This window comes from Megalops cyprinoides, chromosome 6, assembly GCF_013368585.1.
Source record: "Megalops cyprinoides isolate fMegCyp1 chromosome 6, fMegCyp1.pri, whole genome shotgun sequence".
In the NCBI taxonomy this organism is placed as follows: domain Eukaryota; kingdom Metazoa; phylum Chordata; class Actinopteri; order Elopiformes; family Megalopidae; genus Megalops; species Megalops cyprinoides.
In genome coordinates, this window is record NC_050588.1 from 33,087,623 (window position 1) to 33,110,863 (window position 23,241).

The window sequence follows — 23,241 nt, forward strand, 5'->3', positions numbered from 1 at the left end:
AATCCCTAGCACTCGGTTCACTTACAGAAGTAAGGCTGAAATACAGGAAACCACTTTGTACAGCCTGTGTAGACCTGAGACAGGCCTTTGATATGATCCATTGGGAGGGACTCAAGAAAATTCTCAAGCATTTTGTTAGGGAATCCTAAATGGAATCCATTCAATTCTCTAGTGCCAAACCCAAAGCTTTGTGTAAGTAAGGGGCAAACTGTCCCCAGCTTCCCCTTTTGAGAGGGACGCTTAAAAATGCCATGTCCTCCTCCTCAACCCAGGCATTGACTACATATTGCCAACCATTGTACCCAGATACCTCAGTCATACCCTCTGTAACTCAAAGAAGATTAACATGGACTCTGAACACTGACAGACCAAGATCTATTGTTCATGGCTGTATGGCCCCCTTCTCCAATAAGGTAACAAGTACCACTAAATATGTACAAGTTCTAGTACAGATGTTTGCCATTATATTACCAGCCATGACTTTCAGGAAGTTTTTCTTATTGTTTCTCACATAAAATGTTGGTTTTAAGTCAAGTTGAACTAAAAAAAGAAAGAAATGTTGTGTACTGAAGAATACAACACCTCATTAAATATGTCTATTACAGTTCAGGGCAAACCACTTTGTGGCAGCACTAAATTAGTCAATTATTCTTGCATGTTGCAATGTGCACAGAGAAATTGTTTAAAGCTTTTTTATTCCCCACTTGTTTTTGAATGTTTGTTTGCTGCATTCCCTTTAGGTTTGTTTGTTCAAGTTACAGATTAGAACTTGTGCGGTTTGGACAGTCATGCATTTTAGAGCTATTTGAAATATTCCAGTTCCTGTTGAAAATCGTTTACTCTTTTTGAGTGTCCCTCCTTAAAAGGTTGTATTGCTCAACAGTATATTTACAGTCCCCAGATATTGCGCTGTGAGTTGTCTTATTTACTAAAAGCCATTCTACCCCTCAGAGACAACTAGCAAGAACCTTGGATTAGAGACATCAACTTAAAACAGAAATTATTAATGTCCAAAATGCTGTGTTTTAACAGAAGTCATAATGTGTTTTAGGAGAATTAGATGAAATTGTTTCATTTTTTTCTCTAAAGAAAAAAAAATGGAAACAGCAGTAAAAATTTGGATGTGTTAGTTTACGTGACCACTCAAAGGCCGGTGCATTCCTTCCGATGACCTCTCCCTTGAGCCAGCTGTACGGCAGGTGATGACGAGGGCGAAGAGGCGCTTACACGCTGCTGAAACATCTCCCCCACCCGCCGCAGCTGGCATTCTCCTTCCCCTCTTCCCGCACCTTTCTGAACAGATGGGGAGCGGCGGCTGGGGGGGGGGGGGGGGGGGGGTGTCTGTGCAGTAAAGCCGACGGGACGCACACGCTTCTCTAATGTGTTATCTGTCTCCGCATGACTTGGTGGAATTGGGGGAGAGCAGGAGTTTCCACATTACTCCTTAGTGTTGACAAATGTAGGTAGGGGAAACCCAGAAAAAAGAGAGAGAGAGAGAGCGAGAGAGAGAGAGAAAATGAGACAGAAAGACAGAGAGAGAGAGAGAATGAGACAGAAAGACAGAGAGAGAGAGAGAGAGAGAATGAGACAGAAGGAGAGAGAAGGAGAGAGAGAGAGAGAGAGAGAATGAAACAGAAAGACAGAGAGGGAGAGACAGAGAAACTTGCAGTTCTGGAGAGGGGGGGATGGATGTAAATAGAGAGAAATATAAGCGCCAAGCCCGGTTTCAAAATGACAGCTTCACTGTCTCTATTCTGAGGAGAGTACAGTTTTTCTGGCGTCTTTTCTCTGGAAAGAACGCCTTGTGATGCAGAGACAAATTGACACAGAAGAGCAGCGGGCAGTGAGGCAGACACCAAGGCAGACGACACACTGTTAATTTCACTTTGGCGGTGTAACTGCAAAATGGGGGGAGGGTGGGGGCCTGGGGACCTCTAATTCACAGCTCTAACTTGACTCTGGACCAGTGCGAGAAACAAAGAGAAAAAGGAGAGTGTCTGTGGAAAGGAAGTTGAAGAAAAGCAAGAGACAGAGAGAGAGAGAGAGAGAGAGAGAGAGAGAGAGAATGTATGTGTACGATGGAGTCGTATGGTGTGTTTGGAAAATAAAGGAAGTACAGGGGAAGACGAGGAGACTTGAGTTTGGGGGAGAGAGGGAGGAGGGGAGAGAGTGGGAGAGAGAGAGAAGGAGAGAGAGTTCACCGGGTATGTGGAGCACGAGCAACATTTGATGCGTCCGGCCTCATTTTTTTCTTCTTCTGTTTTTTTTTTCTGTGCAAAAGCTGGTTCTTGGAATTATGTGTCATTTCTACCTCCTGGAGCCTCTCAGCTGAGACACTCTGCTATCAGGAGCGAACAGGCGGCCGCCCAGCCTACTGTCACACACGGGCACACGCGCACACACGAATAAACACTCCCACAGAGTGCTGGAGATGAGCACAGGCACACATACAGCTGCAGCCAGGAGTGCAGTGGCTCTGGGATAAGGAGTGCTTTTTTTCCAGGTAAGCCCAGACAATACAGTCACTACTGGTTCCTCTCCCTCTCTTTCTCTCACTCACTAAGACTTCATTTGTTAGAGCCTGTGTGCTCTGACACTGCTGTGTGTAGGTTTCAAAGTTTTCAAACTTGAGACCTGTCTTGGTAAATAATTAAGACATGCATGGACTTTTCTTGCAGTGCAAATAATTTGTTTCTCACTATGGAATGAAAATGACTTTCGGGGCTTTGCAAGTTCTGTGCACTCGGGGAATCGGAAGATGTTTATGATGTCAAGTTTGTCATAGTTTCTCATGCTGCAGTTTGCCAAACGAAACATAAACAAGGAGCTTTGTCCTGTATTTTCTTCGCCTCTGAGTCTGTGAGGCTTGAATGGCTTGTATTTTACACAGCTCACTATCAAAACTGTGCTCCTTTTTAACAAGCCTGCAGCCCTTGTTTATTTTTTAAACGCTGGCACGTGTTCATGGAAACTGACAGGCAAGCTGTAACCCCCTGAGCCTAGGGGATAGAGGCTCAGGATATTTTTTAAGCGCCGTTCCACAGGTGGGTGGCAATGGGGCCAAGGTATTTTATGGCAAAGTGAAATCCACAGAAAAAAAGCACAAGGGTTCATGCAGGAAAACTTCTTTGCGACTTTCTAGTGCACGGTGAAAGGAGCTCCGCTAACTCTGAGGGACTGCACGTTTAAGTGTGAATAATTGCGTTTAATGGAGCTCTTAGTCACACTCTAATCGAAAGCAGGGCTCATGGGAGATTTTGACAGGTGACACGCTACTCAAAGAGTCGGGGTCGGACCCAGGGTTGCTTGGCATTTTAATTTGCACGATGGCACTGCGATATTTCAATGACCCCAGCTCCCCCCCCCACCCCAAACCCCCCCCACCAGCCGGCTCCCACTGATGCCAGTCTGTGAGAACCTGACACCAAATTCCAGATTGAGCCGCTCGCTTAAGAAATGTGACACTGAAAAAGTGGCCAAAATCCAAAGCAGGAATTTCAGTCTAGTGTGGGAATTTTTTTGCTGACACACAGAAATGCTCATGGAAGAATTCCACCTCATAAACAAAGGCTCAGAAGTTGAATTCAGTGGGACAAAACTGAATACCTGGACAGGTGAATGTATGCGAGCAACCTCTTAAAGTCATAGTGCTGCAGTAAAACCGAAGTTACGTCTCCTGCATAAAAAAGTGGAATACATTCACAATGATTCAGTCAGACATTTTAATCTACCGTGATAAAGCAATTGCAACATGATCCTAAAAAAAAAACAGGCATAGCCAATCTGACCCAGAGTGGGAGCCAGAATTTACTTGTATGAATTACCAGTATTAGGTCCACAGTAAAAATGCTGGAAAAATCCTGGAATAACCAGAACATCGTATGTTCAGGAGCACTCTTGTATCAGTCTAAGCACTAACAGCACTTACAATAACAATATCTAACTAACAATATCTTACAATATCTAACAATAACATTTTTAAACTGTAGTACTAACCCAATCCAGCAACCCAGTCCCGTCAGACTCATTTCAGGGACCACCTGAGGCCTTAAGGTTATAGATTAACCATGTTACACACTATACTACTGTCAATTTACATAGGCTACAATTTTTACATGTTATGCATTTATAAAGCTGGATATTTACTGATGTAATTCTGATTTAAGTACCTTGTCCAAGGTACACGTGTGCTAAACAAACTATGTTGCTCTTATGTCATCTGCATTTTACAGTATTTCGAGATATGACGGCAATTAAACCATAACTGATGAAGATGGTTAACAGATGAAGGCACAGGTAAAGGTAGAATCACATGATTTGTCAGACGTTCAAAAAAATCCGCTGTGACTGTAACTCATGTGAAAAATATGTTCGGCCTAGATGGCACGGCAGTGAGGTGATCAATAACAGATGATGATATGCAAGGTCAGGGGCCAGTGCAGGCCAAGGGTGGATCATGTATTTCGAGAGAGGGTAGCGGAACCACTTCTAACAGCAGGTCTGTGATATCACTGTGTGTGATCTTCATCAAACTGGAGGTGCGCCAAAATTACCAATCGCACATTTCTGTTCCAAGGAAAACTGTTTTTTTTTTTCCCCTGACGTCGCTAAAATGTGCAATACTTTCTGCTTGGCTTCCTGACAGCTTGCAGCATCTACCGCTAACCATGATTATGAGTTCGGGGTTAAAGTAAAGAACATCTTATAAATGTTGTCACCAAAATGCAATGTTGTCAGCTTAATTACAGCTGTGACTGCTATAATATAATACTGCATTTCAGAGGAGCAGAACAACAAGAGATGTTTGTGTGAAGGTAGCTTTGCTGTTGTTAATGTGATGTGAAATATAATGATCCTTTTCCAGGGCATGACAATTCATCGCTTGAATACTGTTAATTATAAAATAAATAGTCATGCAGTACATGTTGGCTGCTGTAAATTTATCCCACTTTACAGCTGCAAATGGCCTTGCTGTCCTTTTCATAATTAATTGATTTATTTTACACATTATTTCATCTAACCTTTTACAATTAATAATGGATCATCAACCCTCTTATTTCCTCAGTTCATTAGCTCAGGTAGGTGTAACCAAGACTACCACAAGTGATGGTTCAGAATTGCTCAAACTTTCAGGTCTGGTTTAAACTGGTGGCCTACACTGTTCGATAGCAACTTGAAAGCATTTCTCTCCCTGCTCCTTGACCCCACTGAGTAATCATACGCATGTCATCACAACTGACTTCAAGACCATGTTTCTAAAAACAAGTATCGATGTCTCTGAGAAGGACACACAGGGTCACTCCCACAAGTCCCGTGGGCTGGGACATTAGAGGGAGACCGATAGATTCAAGGGATCATATTCCCTGGGGAAGCTAAAATAGTGTGCTTGTGCTGTATATTAGGTACAGGTGGCAGATAACTCATAAAAGCACATTACATTGAAAATGTCACTGGAGCAGTGGAAGGAGATGAGCCAAATCAGATGATGACTTGTTTGTTTTGACAGTGGAAAAAGGCACAATACATAGTGATCAAGCCTGATGTGATAAAAGCCAAAGTGATGCGCAGTGTTACATTACGTGGAACACGGCGGCTCTTCCTTCATGTTGGCCTGCCACTTATCATCACAATAGTCGGTTTCATGTGGAATAAAAGTACAGTCATTTTTGTATCAGCCGTCTTTGACACTCGTGCTGTTGAGTTTTGAGAGTTCTTAAGATAAGTCAGATCCCTTAATATGAAGGCACCTCAGCTTGAATTACGGGTTGTTAAAACTGTCTTTATCAAGTTCAAGCACATTCAAGTGCACCAGCCTTTGTGTCCGTGCACTCTAAACGGCAGTTGAAGAAGCACAAACCTGTGATCTCATCGGAAGTCAAGGATGAAGCGTTTTGCCGCACTTATATTCACAAAATGTTCTTCAAAACAGGCTTATACAAAACTGAGGTTGTTTAGGCCATCAACATTGACGAAGCGCCAGGAACTTGTGGGCAGTTATTGAAGTGCCAGGTGAGGCCGAGTCCCCCCCCCCCCAGCCCCATGTTGCTCAGAGACCACACGCACCCTGTTTACAGATAGCGTCAGAACGGGGTCTGCCATGTCAGCTCTATCTGCCCCCCGCATGCACGCTCAGCCCATCAAAGCCGCAGCGCTTGTGCTTGTCAGATAGCGCACGCTGAGCGAGGGACGTCCCTCCCTGTCAATCTAAAGCGTAATCCGATTGGCCGAACGTGACTCAAGCAGAGGAGAAGCAATAACAGAGATCCCGGCCAAACAATTGCAGCCCCTTTCACTGATTTAACAAAGAAGTTTTGATAAGCCGTACCGTTGGGTGTTGTAGTGGAAGCCTATTTTCCTGAAGAGCCGTGTTGTGTCTGAATGCTCTGGATGTCTCATTGAAAGTGTGGTAAGCAGATGGGGATGACTTACTTTGTCTATTAGATTAGGGTGCTTCCCAGAGGATTGTGGATTCACATGATTCAAAGGCAGCCTGCAAAGAAGTGTAAAGTGTAAAGTTGTCATGTTAAGCGTCTTAGCATCTAACAGTGTGAAGAATGCTTACCTTGCGCTTATGAAGGCGTTACATAGGTTAAATAGAGGCAGATGTCCAACAATGTTTCACACAAAAGAATGATTATGGATTCTTAGTAGTCATGGTCAGAATTGAGTTAAAAGGAAATGCACAAATCATTGTTGGTCTAAATTCCAGTCAGTGAGCACTGTTGGCCAGTTGGTTCTGGACCCATCTCCAGGCATATCCCATTCCTTCAGTGTGGCATCTGTAGGTAACCCCAGAATAGGGTAGGGAGCATTCTGATAAGGAATGCCTGCTCAATGGGAAGGCTGGTGCTGGCAAGGTGACCAAGGACCAGGCTTTTGGCTTAAATTAATAAGGACAGAGGCTGGGCACCAAACAATGATGTGGGCACGATGATGAACGACATCGTATCCTCATTGTTGGCCCCAATTTTTGCCTACAATACAACAAATTCATTCATTCATTCATTCATCCATTCATTAAGAGGGTCTGGTTTCTTCAGTGCCACAATTTGGTGCTTATTCACAGCTGCTTATTTTATAGGAAATAATTTCCTCCCTTAAATGTCAATATGCCTATTGTCGTTAATTCCCAGGTTGCAGAGGGTGTCAACCACAGCCCTGTAGTCCCCAGTGACAATAGGATCCGTAGCAGGAGGAAGTGGTTAAGGCATTGCTGCACGCATTCCAGGATTCTAAATATTAAACTGCCCGTTACTTCCAGGTTTATCTTGCCAATCAGGATACAGCACTTTATCTCCAGATGGTAAAAAAGTTACATAGCGATTACACAGAGGCATTGGCCGCAGACCTGAAGTGATGCTGCTTTATATGCGGTTAGAAACGTATGGCATAAATATTTCATGCCACTTATCTTCACAAGTCACAGAATCGCGAGCTCTGCAGAGCACCCATTGCACCAACGTGACTTAAATAGCTATGCCCCCCACCCCACCCGCAGGACAGCCCCTCTACACAAAGACATGGCTGCACAGCTCATGCAATCTTTGTCCCTGTGATTCTTTTTTTTCATCAGATTATTTTTTTTTCCATTGCCTGAAACATAAGTCACTTACAAAATAAAAATAAGGAGAGAAGTAGAGGAAGAATGGGATTTAGTGAATTTGCACTTCAAACTTGAACCAACATGAAAGTCCTGCAAGCTGGGGGTGCTCACAGAGATGTGGCCGGTAGCCAGTGTCAGATGTCCCTTTTCCCAGGATTCTCACCTCCTTCTCTGGGCATTAGTAAACGGACAGCGAGGGGAGTCCGCAAAATAACAGAAAATACAACGGAGGCAGATGAATGCAGACTGGATTCCTGTCATAGCACAGGTAGGCTCCATTCACTGGCTGTGGAATGGATCTGTTCTGATGCAGTGTTGAGATGAGCTGGTGCCTTATGTGATATTGAGGTATTTAAATTCATAAAAGGAATCAATAAGGTTAACTAAAATAGATTCTTTAGGGTGAGTTCAGTCTGTAAAACAAGAGGACATAAATGGAAACTAGTTAAGAATAAGTTCCGCACTGATATAAGGAAACATTATTTTACACAAAGAGTTATCAAAACATGGAATAGGTTGCCAGGTCATGTAGTTGAGGCAAAGACCCTTGCTGTGTTCAAGTCTAGACTTGATGCAGTTTTGGATACTCTTTAATTAAGAAATGGCGAGCTTAGTTGGGCCGAAAGGCCTGTTCTCATCATCATATGTTCTTATGTTCTTATATTACAATGTTGTCTTTTCTATTATTATTTTCCAGGAATCTCTCAGCTACCTTTTCCCAGGGTCAGGGATTAATTTTCCATTTTTTTCCCCAATTGGCTTGGGTTTTGTGGTTTTTTGATTCCCCCTGAAAAATTCACTATGTTATACGTATAGTGATTTGTGATAAACCTTGATTGAAAAAAATCGTAGAATAAAGAATCGTAAATAAAATGTGATTGATTGACTGGTTGAAGTTTGGAGCATGGAGTTTGTTAGAATATTGTCTTACTGGCACTTGCTGGCACTAATTCTTAAATTGAGGCACCCCCCAACATGTATCAATCTGACTGTAAAGTTCCCAAAAATGTCTGATACGAATCACCCTCTGCTTCAATGAACAGTTGATAGTGCCTTTGGCGTTCTTGATATGTAGCTACAATAAATAGATGTCTAAGCCAAAAGTGGTAAACAGAGGAATCTGAAATCATCAGCCAGATTGTATGCCCATTGAAACTTCTCATGCCTGAGTTGGTAGTTACAGATTCTGAAGTCACCTGACAACATTGATCCTTAGCCAGCACTGTGAAGTTGCTGAGCAGTACTGGTTTAGGTCTGTCCAACATTACTGAGGCCAATAGCAAGAGACAGCCATAAGATGGTATTTCCCAAGCATAAGGAGCAATGTGCAGATAATTGAAGGGGAATTTAGCATGCCTTAACTCCAACCATGTCTGGCATGTCTGGGTGAATCAGGATTTATTGCCATGGTCTTAAACTCGGTGTTATGGTGCTTTTTCATCTGTGTGCATATGTTTGCGTGGACTGATGTGTGTAATTTGCTGTGTGTTTCTGTGACAGGCTGGGAGATGTGAAAGAGCGGTGGAATTTTCTCACTAATCTGTGGTCACATTCAGTTTAAGTGGAACACTGTCTGTAAATATAAAACCCTTTCGCATGCAGATCCTCTCATACAAGAGCCCAGGATGTATTTAAGCGTGGCCAAACCCTCATGCAAGGCTTTGGATGAGAGTTTGGTTTTCATACCAGCATAGACGCATTGTGTAAAATCACAAATTATCTTAGCACAGGGGCGTAACGTAAGATTTTGTTGGTACAATACCCTATGAGCAATCCACGAGAGAGACGAACAGAATAGAAGGAAACACAACTAACGGCACTGCATTTCTGTTTGTTATTTCAATCAGCTGAAATCTGACTTTCTCTTCATCACAGAACTGTAATGCAATCATTTCCATGAACTTTTCTATTAAAAAAAACTAAGTAAAATATGTAGCATGGGTAACTATTTAGGGCAGTTGAGGAGGGAATGGCACAGTGGAATACATGGTTATCCAGTTCCTGCTTTACCGCCTCACTGGAATAGTAGAAGTATTCCAAACAGAAGAAAGAGCAGGCCATGTAGGTTAAACACCTGTGTGTGAATACAGATTGCTCTCTTGAGAAATTATTTTAATGGTACAAATGAGCCCACTTAGAATAGACTGCTCCAGATATGCCAGTCTTTTCCCTCAATCTGACTTAGCCACAAGAGTCACGTGTAGGCTGCACGGGTTCCGTGTTGCGTCTGTTGTCGGATGGACCAGCGTGTTGTTTTTTTAGACGTAACTGAGAAGCCCAGTGGCACCCCAAGGGACCCCAAGGTCACGGGGAAGATTGTTGTTTTATAACACGCACGAGAGTGGAACTCCCATGGTCTGGAACAGCAGGCTACCAAAAACCGAGCATATGTAGAACCCATCTGGCATTCCACACAAACAGGATGCCAGCCTCCTATAGTGCTGGGATTCATTAAAACAAAGCAGAACAGAACAAAAAAATATGAACAGCAAAGAAACCTTAATTGACCCTGCCATCCACTCCGTCAGTATTTATACTTCAGAGTTTCCCAATCCTGGGGACCCCCTGTGTCTGCTGGTTCATTCCAGCTGAGCTCTACATTTATAAGGTTTGATCAAGCTGTTAAATGAGTGCCTGTCTCTGTTTGACTTTCCTGAAATGTCGGCTGTCAGTTCTTTGTTACAGATATGGGTTGTTGGAAATAATTTTCTAACAGAACTGTGTAAGTGAGATGTTTCTGTAAGTTATTTCTATTCACGCGAATCCCTTTAACAAATTACCCAGACAGACAAGTATTTACCTTTATTGATTAGGTAATTGGTATGTAATTGAGTAATTAGCTGTTCAATGGAGCCCAAAAACTGAACAACCAGATATACTGAACTGGGGCAGGGCTCAGCCAACAGCTCAATCAAAACTAAGTGAAAGTTCAGCTGAAATGCAAGCCAGCATAGGCAGTGGGTCCCTGTGGACTGGGAAACACTGGTCTACATGGTACTGCTTTCTGCGCTTTCAAGCAGCTGTCAGAGCTGTAGTCAGACTGGCGGCTTACATTCAGCCCTACATGCAGTAACTAAATGTTTCAAATGCTGCACACAAACAGCCAGGGGTGACGGTGCATTGTATGTAAGCCTAGTGAAAATCAGTGGATGTTCCAATGTATTTACTTGTATATTGCGTCTTCTCATGTGTTTTCTTTTGTATGTGCAGAAAACAGGACTCCAATTACCCTCAAATCAAGTTAAACTTCATGCCATAATTTCTCAGTTGATTTAACATCAGTGTTGCTAATTCATGTAATCTGCCTTAGGTCTGTAGAAAGGTTTTTACTCTATGAGTGGTAGCTGGGAAAGATCAACTGGATAAAAAAGGATGACAAATTTGACAGACAGGGCTACAAAGCTTTTAGACTGTTCCTCTAGTTGTATTATACTTTAGACAATATTTCCTCTACAATGGTATTGAAATCAGAAACCCATCGCTTACTCCCCCCAACAAGGCAAGAGTAAACAAGCTTGACAAGTACCGGCTATGGAGCTGATTATTTAAGCGGAGCTTGGCATTTTGAAACAAATTGTTTTGCTGTGCTTTGGAAATATACAGTGCTAAATGTAGAAATGTAAAAGGAAGTGAGGCGTAATGCCTGAAGTAGAAAGCCTTCTGATGACTTTGCCTTGTGGTTCGCCCGCTGTGAAAACAAGGCTCTTTGTTTAAAGAGATTCTATCAGTGGAACTCACACAAACTTCAGCATCATGTTCCAGAGGATGGAGCCTGTGCTTGACTCCTCGGCTGAACCCTTTGGCCTGCTAGTCGGCACGTGTGCTCATCCACACACAGAGATACACACACACACACACACACACACACACACACACACACAGTCTCACCTTTCGTGACTCTCAGCCAAAACCGGCAATGCACATTTTAACAACAGATGCAGATAGAGCGGAGTGTCCAGATTTGTGGGCCATGATGCACAGAGCCAGCGGGATCCTTGGTTAAAACCAAACCCCATGGCTCTGACTTTAACCGCCGAGCCTTTAAATCACTCTCATCGCCTTCAGAGTACGCACGTCTCCTAAGGTACCTGTTCTCTCTCAAGGCAGCATGCTTTTCCAAGCCTGGTCTGCCATATTTCACTTTAAGAGACAAATGGCATGTCTGTTTTGCATTTGGAGTTGTGACTTAGCTCTTGACTGCTGTGAATGATTTAAGGATAAATGTTCTAGTGTCAACGTATCACAATGTAGCTGCCTTTGCAAAATAAGGGGCCATTGTTAATGGCCAAACAGCTAGTATCAGTAAATAATTGAAGTTACAAATGAATTTTTCATACAATCTGTACTCAATTAATCAAACCTAAACAAACCAGTCCAATCCACAGCTATAAAGATCCTACTTCCTTTCCACATCAGCTGGCGTCCCTCCTCCACCCCATCTCTCCCTCTCTTTTCCCTGGAGGTCAAAAACCTTGGCCCATGGCCAGGTGTAATCTCTTTACTGGACCCCAAGCAAAACAAAAGTACCACTAAAACCACATCAAACACAACCATGCTTTCATTGTATGAAAATTAATCTACTGGATGCAGTTTTGAAAAATATGATAGCAATCAGGTGTTGATTAATGCCATTATTATTATGTGCCATTAATCACCAGGAGATGCAGTTTATCTCTGTAGTTGGGCATGCTTATGTATGAATGTTTGAATCTCATAAAAAAAATGCTTCAAATGCAAAAAAACATCCAGGAACCACTAAATCAATCGAAAATCCTCTCTCACAGATATATGAGGAGGGTGCATTTAGACCAAGCCCTGAGTTTATGCGGAGTCACATGCCCAGGCTTTAGGTTACAGGATTAGCGGTAAGATTTAATAGCAGATTCACTTAATGTGCCTTCTCTTCACGAGAGGGCCTCTCCGGTGAGGGAACATTGACAGAGCTGTGGGGCTCGGGGATGTGTGTGTGTTTGTGTCTGTAGGCTCCTTGGGGGCCCCTGGTGTGGACTTTTCTGCCAGGGGGGTGAGGGTCGTCTCAACAATTACATCTGACCTCAGCGTGATTTACGTGCCCCTCTTCAGCGGGGCTCTCTCTGGATGTGCAGGAAGTCTCCCATGTGGGGCCTCATATAGCCCATACATCACGCAACATGCACGGACCCCCAAGCGCTCCCATCGCACTCAGATGCACACATGCAGGCCCAGCTGACAGTCAGGGACAGCGGCCCCCCCCTCTCACAGTGAAGGGACTGACTCTGAGCTCTGGGCTGCTGCAGGGTGTGGCTGGGAGACGTGCAGTGCACCGTGGGCAGCAGTGTGGCATAGTGATAAGGAGAGGTTGCTGGTTTGATTCCCCACGGGGGCACTGCTGTTGTACCCTTGGGCAAGGTACTTATCCCACACTTGCCGCAGCAAACATCCAGCTGTAAAAAATGGCTAAAATGGTAACCTGTGTAAGTCACTCTTACAAGGGCATCCACTAAACAATAGTGATGATGGTGCTGTAAGTGTCCATTGGTTTCATACCCTGGAGGAGAACTGTGTGTCGTCATTTGACACATGACAGCTCTTCAAAGTCTATCCTATTGAACAGAAACATGAAATATTGTCCTAAAGCGACAGTGCAGATACCCGCATATTTTGTAAGACGTATCAAACAACAAACCAGCTAACCCCTTGCAAGCCCTCATAGCAGGGCATCAGTAAATGGAAGTTTTGATGGAACTGAAACAGGGAGGGATCACTTTTCTCAGCTAGAGGAGCCCGTTTTCAAACTCAAACCAAAAGAGAGGAAATTGCTTCCGCTTAGGAAACATTGCATGATCTCTGAATTCCTGTTCCCTGCTGCAGTCCCCTCCTCCTCCTGTCTGTCCTTCTCTGCAGAATAGCTTTCCAGTGTCTGTGAAAACATGTTTCTGTCATCTACCATTTCGGACCGTTTGCCTGTGAAACGGACAGCATGTGCCCTGCATCATGGAATTAATGCTCACTCCCTCCCACTCTCTCTCCTCCTCTCTCTCACTCTCTCCCTCTCTCCCACCCTCTCTCCTCCTCTCTCTCACTCTCTCCCTCTCTCCCGCTCTCTCTCTTCTTCTCCGTTTCTCTTCCTCTCTCTCTTCCTCTCTCTCCCACTCTCTCACTTCCTCTCTCTCAGTCTCTCTTTTCCTCTCCCACTCTCTCTCTTCCTCTCTCCCACTCTCTCTCTTCCTCTCTCTCACTCTCTCACTTCCTCTCTCTCCCACTCTCTCTCTTCCTCTCTGTGAGTCTCTCACTTCCTGTCTCTCCCACTCTGTCACTTTCTCTCCCACTCTCTGTCTTCCTCTCTCTCAGTCTCTCACTTCCTCTCTCTCCCACTCTCTGTCTTCCTCTCTCTCAGTCTGTCATTCTCCCCGGTTAGCCTGCTAATCTCTTTTAAAAAACCTTGATTCGGAGGGCCCAGTGCAGCATGTGAATGCACTTTCTGTCAGCTAATTTGAGGCCCTCTTCATATGATTGTGCACTGAAGTGTGTGAGAGGTAGCACAGGCAAGATACAGTGGGCAAAAGCTGGCCCCTTTCTCCCGCATACCAGCACAAATGTGGTCACACAGCTTCCTAATTGTGAATAAGGTTTCCAGTCAAAGAGATGAGGAGCAGTGTTTCTGTCTTCATGTGAATGTGAATGAATTTGAGGGAAAACATCTCTCTGCCTTTGTGCAACAGCACAGTATTACGGTTATTACAGCAAGATTTTCAGTCCGCTGTCACTTGTGGCAAAGGTCCAAACTGCTGAGGCATCCTCTGGGACAGGCTGTGCTTGAGTTAGAGTTCAGTCATGACTAACCCTCCCCGGAGAACTCTCATTCCACTGCAAAAAAAATACAAACGACATCACAAAGAAACCTTCAAGCATGAGAAGAGAAACCATGATTCAAGAATGTAACCAAGGCATTACAAAGTATGGCTGATACACTCTCACTGATCTGAAGCAGATCAATTCCCAGCACTGGTGACAAAGAATTGCGTTGCTCAGCAAACCTATTTGAACATTCCGTAGATGCAAGAAAGAGAACATGCTTTGTGACATTATGAAAAAACCAGGCTTTGTCAGTTTTTGCAATATATGGATATGTCTGCATGCAAATATGCAGCACCCCCCCACACACACACACACATACACACACACTCACACACATGCATCCACACAAATACATGCACTCATAGATACACTGTCCCTTATCTAGAGTATTATACAACAGTGCAATGACAATGACAATCTCATCTGATCATATTTCAGTCTGTCATACAATGCTATAATAGCATGCACAGAAACACACACACACACACACACACACACACACAAATGCAGACACATGCATATGCAAACACACACTCACAAATGCACACAACTGTAGTGTTCAGGCCTCTGAAAACGAATTCTGCACGACATTCCTTTCAGCGTTTTCTCACAGAGTCCCCCCCCCCCAGGGCAAGACCTTGCCCCCCTTCTCTGCTATTCTCTGGGGTCTTGTTCCAAGACTCAGCCGATAAGCCATATCATCCTGGATTGACTTGAGAATACAACATATCCCTCTAGTATCCCGTGTACCAGAACAAAAATCCTAAAATTCTAAAATCCTGTCCGACAGAAGGGAAAAGAAGACTGACGCTCTATTTTGATAGCCTGTTCTAAATCATATCAAAACTATTTCTGGTAAAGTAAACTGAAATTTGCTCTTAGACATTTAAGCTGCAAGAACTGAGATTAAATGTCCTGATACATAAATACACTTTAGAGGACGATTACAAAATATTTCAAGCATTTTGCATTGTATGTTGTTCATAAATAAATAATTGGTGGAATGGTAAATTGATATCACAGTTCATTTTATCAGTTGTTTTGGCATTTTCCTGGGCGTGTGGGATACCTTGGGTTCCCCTGACAAGTAAAACCAACAATTAGAGGCCGCTTGCAACGTTACTGTTACATGATATCACTTTGAAAGAATTACTAATACATTAGCTAGCTGGAAAAATCTATTTATTTACCTATTTGAGGTTTATAGGAGTCATTAGGCTGATAAAGTGGATATCTTCAGACATTTTCCATACATATTAATGAAAACTTCTTTGTATCAGATATATTATGATTTTTCCCATTTCTTTGTTTTGCTTTTCAACCCCATTATCTTTAAGGTGTCCTGAAGAATTGTCCACTGTGCAGCAGATCCAGCCAGCTGTGAGCCTCAATCCTCTTTTGACAAGCTTAATTAAATCAATTGACCTTTCACCTTTAATCCTGTCCAATAAAGTGTCTGAAATTTGATCAGGTCACAGCAAGTTTGCTTTGTTGGGTGACTCCAACATACCTGACCTAGGGGATCTCCATGTTCTTCAGCAGGTCCAGCATGTGCCGTGCTTGTCTTATGTCTTGTCCTGTAGAAGAAGAGCTAATTCAACTTTAGAGGCAAATTTCATTGTTGAGGATTTATAGACGTGTGACTGTCTCACTGACAAGCAGGTTTTAACTTGAATTGGGAAGTGGGTTGTATGGGATTGAACTGGGAGTGGGTTGTATTATGCTGTGCAAAGAATAATAATTTAAAGACATTAATTATTTGAAACTGCTAATGGTTTTTTCAAATAAAAGAATCCAGCTCATGCTAGGAGAAGCTTATTGAATGGAAATAAACAGCAGAATCATGGCTTCATGAGGGGTAGACCAACTGTGGGGTCTTCTTGTTTGGCCATTTCATGCTTGTAAATGAAGTTTTTCACATTCCCTGCATTAATTTCCTTTCATTCAGAAGAAATATGAACATCTTTTATCACTCTTACCCTGATTAATGTGTATACCCCAATCAAGTGAATATTTCTATCAGAGAGTTAACATGTTAATGATCAAAGATATCTTCTAAGAGTGCTGTTTAAAATAGAAAGCCAACAGCAAACTTGGAAATGGATCGTGATTCCTCAGATTGTTCCTCGCCGGTGTGATTTCTCTCCACACCGTTGTACAGAGCCAAACTCCACTGTTGTAAAGCAGTTTTACTACCTGGCCACAATCCCTGTGCTAATATTTGAATTGGCATGAGCTTCATGACCTCAGAGCACATCTTGCGGAGACCCATCATTTTTGGAGTCAAAGTTAACGCGGTGTCAAGGTTAAAAAAAAGAGCTTTGGAAAGCTAACCAGCAATTACTTACAGGGCCTCTTTCGCACCACGCGCATCGTTGGGATCTCCGTCCCGTTACAGAGACACAAGCAGAGGCTTTGTTATCGTAATAAAACAAACTGGCCCAAATATCACGTGAACCATACATTCTCGGCCCCGAGCAACTTGTTTATTAAAACAACGTGTACGGCTCTTAAGCGATCTGAGCAATGTGAAACATGTGTGCGACGGTTCCTTTTGTCATCTTATTCCAATTAAAATCAAGCCTGTTTATTTGTCTTGCATGGGGGGACGACTTGTGCCATGAGTGTTATTTACAGATTTTAGCCGAGCTGGATTCCACTATAAGGAACATCTTCTGAACAATTAATCTCGCTGCCTCTGTCCCTCTCTCGCTCTCTCTCTCTCTCACTCTCTCTCTCTCTCTCTCGGGCCGATGCATTGTTTTTCTCATGGCTTAGAGGAGCTGTTTTAGAAATGACCTCACCCATTCATGTGTCCTTTCCCTTGTTTCTAAGTTATCACTTCTGTTTAAAGTTCCAACTTTATCACCAAATACATTAATGGGCTGTTGGCTTAGAGATAAAGAATTTCTAAATGATTTTGAAATGAAAAAAAAAAAACAATGTACCCAAGGACAGACAGACAGAACTGTTAAGAAATGAGGACAGCTCTGGGACAGACTATTGAAGAGACAGATGGAGACTGAGAGGGAAAAACCGAAAGAATGCAAGTCGTAATGCATAACTTTCATGTTTACCAAACATTCTTTCTCAAAACAATGTTACAATGTATTTGGAACTGAAAAGAAATATGTTTCTGCGATTTACAAACATCAAGAAGTGTCTGTTCGCAGAGGGAGGCGGGGAAGACTTAGAGGAAATCTAAAAGTCTTGGACAAAAAAATTAGCCTGGATACAGGTGTTACCACAGTCCGCTTCGTATGTGTTTGTCTTCATTACCTCTAATGGCATGTGTTCTTTGCGGCTAATTCTAATGGAAGTGAAAAGGTGCAATAATGTCTTTTTAGCTCTGTGCCTGTATGGCTGTAGATATAAACATTTACAGAAGCTCTGTATCAGTCTGCACACAGGGAGCTGGATACTTAACTTCCTACCCGAAAAATGCAAGACTTACCCCTGGATCTGATAATAGGTATGCTTGGTTTAAACACCAAATCAATTCTTCTAAACATGCAACCTGGCAGGTCAGAAAGTTATAATCATAGGGAAGTACCACACTTAAGTTTGCAAGTCAAAGATAGATGTTCGTCCAAGCAAACTTGTCTTTAATGAACAAAAACTAATTAGTGTAGGTTTCAGTGTACTTACATCAGATCTTTGTTATGACCATTGGCAACCTACAACAGTGCAGATTCTTCTATCTTTAGATTCATTCTATGGGCCCTCTACCTACAATGGATTCAATGGATTCAAAAAGTCTACATAGAATTCTGCTATAGGTCCTCTATCTGTGATGGATTCAGTGTTTCACCAGATTGCTGATGGTAGAGAACAGGGGCCAAAGTCTCTCTCTTACACTGACACTGGTCCTTGTGCAGGAGAGGCTGACAAAACAATCCTCCTGTTCTGGGCAGCCCTCCTCTCTCTGTAGGAAGCAGGACATGAGTTACAGCCCAGGGGAGGGCTGGTGCTTCTGGGTTTGCAATCAAGCCATCTCCCTCATCTCTGCCAAGCTCAACTACCTACAGTAGTGCTCCCCTGCATCTCAGACAGAGGGAGCAAAGAGATGGGGGGAGAGAGGGAGAGAAGGAACGAAGGGAAACAGCAAATGAAAACAAGGCAGAGTGTGCGATTATAAAGGCAATTACAAAAACAAGGGGAAGGATGGCGACAGACGGGGACAAAGGAAGGGCTTTCTTCTTTCAACTTATGACAAGGTTGTCGTGCGGGTTTGGAAAAGGGGCATGAGTAGAGAATAGGGATTAGCGTAGCCTTGCTGACCTCAGTGCATGTGTGATGCTGAGGCAGAGGGCATGAACCAGAGAGCTGGGTGGTGCAATGGTAAGGAGCAGGGCTGGTGACCAAAAGGTTGCTGGTTTGATTCCCTACGGGGGCATTGCGGTTGTACCCTTGGGCAATTGCCGCAGTAAACATCCGGCTGTATAAACGGATAAAATTGCAAGTTGCTCTGGATAAGAGCGTCTGCTAAATGACAATATATGTAATTATGCGTAGGAGTGCAGCCATGTTGACCCCTGCGTGTCTGTTTTCGCATGGCAGGGAGCAGGGGGATGTCTGTGAAGCTGCGATTTGAGTGCCCGGCAGAGAGTGGCATCGTTCAGAGGAGCCGCTCCTTCGCGGGATTCAGCACGCTGAACAGCCGGCGCAGGTGAGTCTCTCCCATCATGCACTGCAACGCACGCCCGCCTGCACCCCGCCAGCCGCTGTGACTTATTCAGGTGCGTCAGGGTTTGTCCTGCAAGGTCCTGAATTTCAGGGAAATATTCTGGAGCTGCATCCTCTGACAAGAAAAATCATTGCCCTAATCAGGACTTGCATTCACCGCCCATTGGTCAAACGTCTGGATTGCCCCAGTCCCTCCTCCTCAAACCTTCACTCTAAATGAGCTTCTGAATGTACCCCAGATGGACCTCGGCAGCCAGCTGCTGACTGATTCTGCAGGGCCCCAATTAGAGTCTACTCTAAATGTTTAGTCCAACCCTGCATTCTCTGCCTAATTCGCTACAATCAGACAGAGTTTATGAAAACCAGACTTCTTTTGTATGTGTTATTTGTTCATTATAGTTCAGTGTGCACACTCCCAGCACCCTCTGCCATTCTGTCATTAGACAGACTGTCAAAGCCTTTTACAGAGTAGATAAGACTAGTTATGGGCTGTATTGCTGACAGTCAGTTTTGGGTCAGCTTCTCTGGACATGATTTCACATGATGTTCAATGCTTCTGCTGCTTTCTTCCCCACTGCTCAGCGATATGTTCCCAGTTCCCTCCGACAATCAGGGCTATCCGCTAGGTCTGTTCCTCTTCACTATCTTACATTTACATTTATTCATTTAGCAGACGCTTTTATCCAAAGCGATTTACATAAGTTACAGTTCTTTACAATGGTATCCATTTATACAGCTGGATATTTACTGAGGCAATTGAGGCAAGGGTACAGCAGCAGTGTCCCAGTGGGGATCAAACCGGCAACCTTTTCGGTTACGAGTCCTGCTCCTTAACCATTGTGCTTCACTGCCGCCCACACATCTTATTACTGCTTCTTCTCCCTCACAGACTTATTTGCAAAAATGTATTGTGCAAGCAAATTCTACAAATCTTCTAGAAATCAGCAACCCATGCCACACTGTCTCAACCCCACCAACTATCCTGTAGACGTCTTGTGCTGGTAAATCTGTGGGAGACCTCTTGTGATAACCAGGATTGGGGAAGTGATGTTGGTGAGCTAGCTGGCAGGAACTCTTCTCTCTGGACCACAACAATCCAATGTCCTAGTGAAATAATGGGAACACCCATTGTTGTTATGTTGTAAGAGGTATCATCTCTTGGATGAGATATTAAACCATGGTCTCGACTCACTGTGGTCATTGAAGACCATAGAGTTAAATAAAAATATGCAAATGAATCCACTGAGGGTCTTGTCTGCCAAATTACCGGCACTACAACTCAGCTCTCCAGCTCAGAATTATGAAATTGTGGTTTCAATCTGATATAGCGGTTTCTTAAGGCTCTCTGAAAAAATAAATTAGTCACCATAACGCACGCAAGATCTTTCCTTCTTAGGTTTACAATGGAGCGCTTTTTCCATTCAAGAGGGTACCATGATCACAAATGTTTCAATGACATGGAGCAGAATCTGGGTAATTTTTAAAATTCCAACTGCTCGGTATCCATCATCTCCCATCTGCCAGAACGGCTCTCTCTTAGCTGATTCACACCCCTTTGTTTATTCTCATTGGATGGGGTGTAAAACACACACACACACACACACACACACACAGGGTGATATATTTAATGCCTGCAGACTCCTCTCTTTCCAGGAATCACAAGAACAATATTCTGCAAAGACACGTTTTCTCTTTTCATTTCTCCAGCTCTAGCTCTAGCCAGCTCTTCAAGCACAGACACTCCCTTGCATGTTCCCTTTCTCCCTTTAATCTCTTTTCAATCCCTGCTCCCAATCTAGGATTTGTGTGTTTTCATTTAATGCATTGACAGACTATAACCTAAAACTTCTGGCAAATACATCTGCTTGGGACAAAGAATTGAATAAATGGTGTGTCGCTAAAGACTGGGACATCATATGGGAAAACATGTTCATAACAAAAAAAAAAAAGTGGTACATTGTGTTATTCATTTCAGTTCATCTCATCAATATTTTCCAAGCCCAGATGTTGTTTACCAGATTTCTGCTTTGGGGGAGATGGGCTTTTACCTGCATATACTCAGGGGATGTCCAATAATTGCTCAATAATAGAAATATGCTGTGTCTACAATGGGCAGCATGCTAGAGGCCAATGTCATATGCTCTTTCAAAGTACTTCCCCAGCCAGACAAGTCTCAGTCAGGTTTGACATTAAAATCCAGAAAATTATGTTCAGCAGGGCAGACAAATGCAAAGAAAACCAGACTGAAGGACAGGATGAGACATTTCATTTTTTTTAAGTCAAAAAGGATGGGATATTATCATTCATATGGAAATACTAATAGCAGAAATTCACAAAGCCACTGCTAACACGACAGAAGCGTGGCACACAGCTGTTGAGAAAGTAATTTTCTGACAGGTAATATACTGTAGGTGCACTTTGCTTTCACGCCATACATATTTGAGTACTTGTATTGTTTTTAATTGGTGCATATTTTATGATTTGTTTTATTATCTCACCTCTGTCCCTTTGTTCCTTTGTCTTCTCTGCAGACAAATAATGTTAAAAAAGAGCCAGGAACACTGTGCACCCCATTGTGTCCCCTTAGGGGAAGAGAAACTCAAAGCACATGAAACCATTACAGTACATACCCCGACTCACTCAAACAGCACATAAAAATTATAGTCAGACATGAATACATGATGGAGTTGACAGAATATAGTACACTGCATAGATGTAACACCCAGTCTGTGATTGTGATGATATGTTTTACAGCTTGATAAATGTAACAGATTTGTTTGTATTCTGCTTTACTGTCAGTCATATTTTATATTCCAAAAAAAAAAGATTCTTGAGTGACAAAGTTATTGGGTTCTATTCTGCCCCTAGTATCACACACAACACTCCCTATTGCATGCAATGCAAGCTGGGAAATTACATTGCATTGCATTATTGTCTTTTATCAGATACTGTTATCCAAAGTGACTTATGTAGGTTACAATTTTTACGTGTTAGCCATTTACACAGCTGGATACTTACTGCGGCAATTCTGGGTTAAGCACCTTGCCCAAGGGTACAGCAGCAGTGCCCCAGAATGGAACTAAACCAGCAAACTTTCAGTTACAAGCCCTGCTCCTTACCACTATGCTACACTGCCACTCTCAATAGTTCAAGAGTAGAATCTACCCATGTATGTCTGTACACACATTAGTAAAACAACAAAATGTATTTCTTTTCACACAGTTTTTGCTCTTTACAGGATATGACAGGATAATTGTGTTCCTTTTGAACACCTTTTTTTCTAGAGTTAGGGCAATGTGATGTCTTTTGTTATCTTTCGCCCCTAAAGGAAAAATATTTCCGGTCCCAATAAACCTTGACACCGCCACATCAATGATGTAATCACATGTTAACTATGTGATCATGTGTCAGTGATGGAATCATTTTAGTGTTGTGCCGTGGCTACAAATATTTTCCAGGGTTTTATTTAATCTCAGACCAATTGAGGAAACAGAAATAGATCAATCATTTTGGCAGAGGTAAATGTTAATGGCACATAATTTGTTTACTAGCGACAGAGGTTTTGTTCCCAACGCATGCCAACCAGTTGAACTAGAGCATACTGCGATACACCCAAATACTGCTGGCCTCAAACCCCAACCCTTTCCTCAGATCATAACTTTGTTCACCCAAGCACAGTTTTCCCACTAAACTTCCCAGGCACATTCAAAGTGTAACACAAAGCAACTCAGTGTACTGAAGGCAGTGCAGCTGATTACAGACGACCTCTCGAGAATGTGCATTACATGAGGGATTTATCTAACTAGCTTCTGTGTTTTGAGTATGGTAGCAGTGGAAAAAAACCTCATATGTTATGAACTCTAGGGCAGCACACAGGAATGTACTTCCTGGAATGAAGCAGCGCATTGGAGAAAGGCAGCAGCTTACCCATCATTCAAAGTCCCGTGACAGTTCATTGACTTTTTCCTGCAGGCTCCTCTGGTGGACTCCGGCAGGACATCGCTGTGCTGATGCTTAGCAGAGCTTAATTAAATCAGAGGAAATCAGAATCAGATTCGTGTCCTGCGTGTTCAACCGCCCCAACTGATTTTTATTCATTTAGCATGTGGTATGAG

The 23,241-nt window shown here is 43.0% G+C and overlaps 1 protein-coding gene across 1 annotated transcript in view; it reads left to right on the plus strand.

The window, feature by feature from the left end:
- Positions 1-2,136: 2,136 nt before the first annotated feature.
- ripor3 (RIPOR family member 3) overlaps positions 2,137-23,241 on the plus strand; it is a 39,606-nt gene continuing 18,501 nt past the window's right edge. Inside the window, exons 1-2 of the mRNA XM_036532296.1 lie at positions 2,137-2,503; positions 19,001-19,109. Coding sequence (XP_036388189.1) covers positions 19,012-19,109 — 98 coding nt within the window. The 5' untranslated portion in view covers positions 2,137-2,503; positions 19,001-19,011. The remainder of the gene's footprint in view (positions 2,504-19,000; positions 19,110-23,241) is intronic.